This window comes from Pteropus vampyrus, unplaced genomic scaffold (genome assembly GCF_000151845.1).
Source record: "Pteropus vampyrus isolate Shadow unplaced genomic scaffold, Pvam_2.0 Scaffold3, whole genome shotgun sequence".
Taxonomy (NCBI): Eukaryota; Metazoa; Chordata; class Mammalia; order Chiroptera; family Pteropodidae; genus Pteropus; species Pteropus vampyrus.
The window spans coordinates 17774250-17779595 of NW_011888784.1; the positions used below are offsets into that span (position 1 = coordinate 17774250).

General features: G+C 33.8%; 1 protein-coding gene across 1 annotated transcript in view; it reads right to left on the reverse strand.

The window, feature by feature from the left end:
- The window catches only part of DSG3 (desmoglein 3), a 27419-nt gene extending 26090 nt beyond the window's left edge, over window positions 1–1329 (reverse strand). Inside the window, exon 1 of the mRNA XM_011361972.2 lies at window positions 1250–1329. Coding sequence (XP_011360274.1) covers window positions 1250–1297 — 48 coding nt within the window. The 5' untranslated portion in view covers window positions 1298–1329. The remainder of the gene's footprint in view (window positions 1–1249) is intronic.
- Window positions 1330–5346: the final 4017 nt, after the last annotated feature.

A 5346-nucleotide genomic window follows, 5' to 3' on the forward strand; every position in this document is an offset into this window, starting at 1 on the left:
TAACATACAAAATATGTGTTAATTGACTGTTTATGCTATTGTTAAGGCTTCTGGTCAAGCGTAGGCTATTAGTAGTTAAGTTGTGGGGGAGTCAAAAGTTATACATGGGTTTTTGACTGTGTGGGGGCAATGCCTCTAATTCCTACATTGTTAACTATAGTGACATTGATATAATAGACACAGACTCTACCAGAGTGGACGATACCAGTTTTCTGCTTGAACATCATCATGAGAGGGCAAGCTGGGAATTACTCTGGCTCACAAGGCAGCCTATTCTAATTTTAGACACCTTTAATTTTTAGAAAGTTCTTTCTTGAGATCTCTCTCCTTCTAATTCTTGAAGTCCAATTATCTCAATTTTATAGATAAGGATGTGAAGGAAACTGATGCCTAGACTAACCCAGCTTATTATTGATAAAGTGGAGAATTAGTATTGGTGATTTTTAAAAAATATTAATTTATGATCTATTTCACTATTTTGATATCTTTATGTAACTAATAATATTGTGAAATATTTTTTTCTTCACTAAAATAACACCGTCAAGGAACTAACTGGTCTGTAACATCCAGGCTAGTGCTTTTGCTCTTCAGATTCCACTTCTCTTTTAGATGAAAAGAGTACTTCCTAACAGAAATGTTACTCTCCCAGAAAAGTATCTTACAAAATATTGTATGTATTTTCCCCCTAAAGGCTGGATGTTTTGTACATGATAGCTAAACATACACACTGTTTTGTTAACAACCCTAGCAACTTCTCTAGAGTCAAACATTGCTTTGATTTTAATTCAACGTTCCTTGATGATTTTAAAAACATGTTAGGTATTAAGACCAGGCATGTACAATCTTAACCATATGCTTAACAGATATGTAACCTTGGACCTGGTTCTCATTTATGTGTTTTAGCTTGTGTATTAGAAAGGTGAATAAAAACTTTACTTTAAAGAAAGTGAAAAAGGTGTTGTGGAAAATATAACTGAGATCAGGGTTACTTGATTTGTTAACTAAAGAAATGCTAAATAGTGACTTTCAAATTTATTTCTCCCTGGTTTTTTTCCTATGTAAAATACAACATTAAAAAAACAACAAAAAGAAGAAATTGGTAATTTTACAATTTCATTTAAAAATGTTTATTGCCACTGTACTCTTTTTAGAATTTATAACTGGGAATCAATGATCAAATATTATATTCGCTAACAAAGAGAGAATAGGGAAAGTTTGCGATTATTAGGAAAAAAAAAATAGGACTTACCATTAAAATGGCCAGAACCCTTGTGGTTCTGAACAGGAACCAAGTCATTGTCTCTGAGTTCCCTGGTGAGCAAATCCTGAGGAGCTGCTGCTTCAGTCCCTCCACTCGGCTGGCTGCGTAGGTCTCTGCTGTCTTCAGAGACTACAGAAGGCCTGTTATGTGGTTCCTCCCCACCCTAAGCCAAGGATTGGTCTCACCAGAAACGCTTGAATCACTTTTCTCTCAGGTGAAAACTTAGACACACCTCAATTCCTGAAGCAATGAAATCCTTTGTTGGAAGCTGAAAGAAGAGCTCACAGGCTAAAGACAACGTTTAATAGGAAGGCACCAAATGAATAATAAATTAATCATGGTGTGGAAATGCAAAAGCTAGCCCTGGCTACCCTGAAAAAAAAAAATCCACTTGGCTTCTTCTGAGGGTTACAAATGAAACTGAAAGGCAAAACACAACATACAAAATCCCCCAAAACCTGAGAGGAGAGCATATATTTTTAGCCTGTGTATATGTGGAAAGATCTAAAGTTAAGCCAATGTAGGTGTTAAGTAACAATATATTTTATTGAAAATAACTACAAATCTGAAGAAGAAAAATCACCACAGCAAGCAACTATTAATGCAGATTTTGAATGAAAACAATTAGAAATAAAATTGGAGTAAATAGTTTTATGGTGCCTTGGATATTTGAAATACATAAACAATGCATTGCAAAATCAAATCTCTGATAACAACCAGATACCATCTTTCCTATTATATTTCTTTTCATTTATAAGTTTTTTTTTTTTTAAAGATGGTTTGCCTAGTGAAGTGGGTTATCTTTCTGCACTTTTAACTACTCAAGACGTTTTCCCCAGGCTGTCAACGCGCTCGCTGTTGTATGCTCGTGCGCTTCTAAACATGTGGATTCCAACCCAGTTAGGTGATAGGGGAAAAACTGTTAACGCCATTTCTGTTTGCTCATAACACCAGAATTAAAAACACTTTCAAATGTTCTATAATGTTTAAAGAAAGTTTTGGTAGACGAGCAATTTTATCTTTGTAAGTATTTACGCAGCAGATTTTGGAAGATTTTAGTTTCAGGGAAAACTTTTAATCACAGAATATTTTAGGCAGAAGTGATTTTGTAGTCCAGGAGTTGGAAAAGAATAGCACATAGGCAAAATCTTATGGGTTCTGTGTGTGTGTGTGTGTGTGTGTGTGTGTGTGTGTCTGTTTTTAATTATGGTAAAATGCACGTAACACGATTTACTATTTTAACTATTTTAAGTGTACAGCTGAGTGGCATTAAATGCATTCACACTGATGTGCAACCATCACCACCACCCATCTCCAGAAAAATCTTGTTTTTGTGATAAGGTTTTTGTAAATAAAGTTTTATTGGAATACAGACATGCCCATTGTATGTACCATTTGTGAGTGGCTGCTTTTGTGATACAAGAGAAAGTTGAGCAGAGCTGAGTAGTTGGACAGATATTGTATGGTTGCAAAGCCAAAAATATTTACTAACTGATAGAAAACACTTGTTTTATTTATTTACTTTCAGAAAATGTTTAATGACCCCTGGTTGACACAATATATCTTAAATAGTATCTGTGACAAATCTGATGGATGTTGACTCCAACAGAGAAATTAGTAAATCTTTTAAATCTGCTTTCATTTGGAAAGAAAATTCTACAGATCGAGTTTATTGTTCTTTTTGGAGTTCCCTCTAAATTGTATGATGCTTATTTTATGCACTTTTTGATTAGAATCAGAAAATGAACAACTACTGAAATTTTTCAATGTGGAAAGACTGAAGCGTAGGGAAGTCTTTTCTGAATTAAGGAGTGGTTTTTCTGTGATTGGACTAGTTAACAAATACAAGAGGATAGAAGCTGGATAAGCATTACTAAATTTATTAGTGATTTGTATAATATAGAATACAGTGGTCAAAATGTTGGTTACTTTCTGAATTTAGTATTAAATTTCTTTGATAGTGGTGATAATTTTGGGTTTATATGGATGCATATTGGGGCTTTATTTTTATAACATAATGAGAGGAAATATATATGCATGGGCAAAGCGTAGAGGGACCACCATAATATACTAGAACTTATTTTTTGAACAAGGTCATTATGGATGTGTTTAATTTATTTTCTTCATTATGCCTGTATATATTTTCTAATAGTTTTGATAATGTATTAGTGTTATAATTAAAAAATGAAATTATTTAAAAAATAATGTGAGTATGCAAGCCTTTTTGAGTAATATTCTAAACTTTGGGTCAGGAAAGAAAAGAAAAATATATGAACTTTCAATTCTTTCCTTTCTCATAAATTAATATCTTACAATTCTTCGAAGTATTATTGTGCTAAAGATAAGAGAGACTTAAAAAAATTATAGCAGTGAATTATGATATTCCTAGGCATACCCATAAGTTGCATTGTAGACTAAATTCTAGATATGGCTTACTTTTGTTCTGACTTACCCTTCCTAAAACTCCAGTTCTTTGACAGTTTTAATTAATTAGGGCTTCAAAATGTTAATTATCATTCCACTTTTTCCTTAGCTGAACACAAGTTAAGGATTTAACTGGTATTTCACTTCTGTGTTTTGAAATACATGTAAGGATTCTTGGTTGGGTGCTATATAAAGGTGGGGAACTCTTGTAGGAGAGTAATATACCGTTCTTGGTCTGACATAGCCTGGCTTCACTTGTCCCAGTCAAAGAGGATTGTAGAAAGCAACAGCAAATCCCATCGTGTACTCCACAGGCAGACAGGGCTCTCTGTATGCTTCTATGTTCTCTCAGTAGTGGTTTAAGCCAATACTCCTTTTCTTTGGAGGATTGGGGATGTTGGTAGGGTCATAAAGCACTCTGGTGTTGGGGCCACATTTACATGATGATAGGAAGGTAATCTGGAGGTTACCCCCGCTGGGGAGTACATTTACCACGTGCAGTAAGCAGTGTTTTCACTTGCTGTTTAGTTTATGTTTGTGAGAAGGAAAGAAGGGAGGATTTTCCCAGTGGTTTCTGTTAAATGATTATGTTATTACACTGTGGATAAGGGCTTTGGATACCTAAGCCCAACTTGAAACTGACTCTTACTTAAAGGGCTGAAATAAAAATGAGGATCATAACAACAATAAACATAATGATCAAAAGAGACCTTCATTGTATGTATATATTGTACTTCAACTGATGCACTGTATTGAAAATATAACAGCTAGACAGTAGATTAACACATCACACATTTAAAAACTAAAGAAATCATGCTTCAATTTACTGAAAACTAAACCATGGCATCCATGTGAAGCAGTAAAAATGAATATTTATTCAAGTGTGCAGTGCCTTCAGAGGTTTCCATGATGTTTCTAGTGCTCATTACCTGGAGCAATTCTGTTATTCATCAAGTAGAGAATTTTAATGAGACTTCACCTTCACTGGCAAGCCTTCACTGGTTTTCATTTGTTTTGACTAGAAACATATTTAATGTGTCTTATATGTCAGACATTATGACTTTTGATATTTAATTGTTTTTAGATGTTAACAAATTCATGAATTAAGGCATTTGTTCCACAAATCATGTACTAATAAAATTATACATAGACCCTGAAATAGCCTACAGAAGTTGTGATCCATCTTTTTTTGTTATTCAAGGTAGTGGAAATCATACACCTCTTCCATTAGGATCATCACCTGAAGGCATCCAAAAATGTCAGAATGTAATTACTGTACATCTGTAGAGAACAGTGTACCTTTAGTAATTAGTGAAAATAGAGCTGTTAATACAATTTTCTATTAGATGATATGTTCATCATCCTCCTGTGATTCCTGGAATTATTTCTTTAAAAAGATTTGTGTACTTTTCATCATATATTTGATCCAAGCTCAACTTCAGAAGGGTAAATATGGGTGAATGCAGATTTTTAAAAAGTTTGCTCATGCCATGGACCAGGATCGTTTTGTTGACGTTGTTATTTTGTGTTTTTGCTTTGGCTTTGTTTGATAAGGCAATTGCTTATTTGTGGGAATATTTTTGTAGGATAATAAAAAGCATGAAGGAAGAATTTTCCAAATGAACCTCATTCAAGAAAGTGTTTCTTTAGAAAAGCTTTTC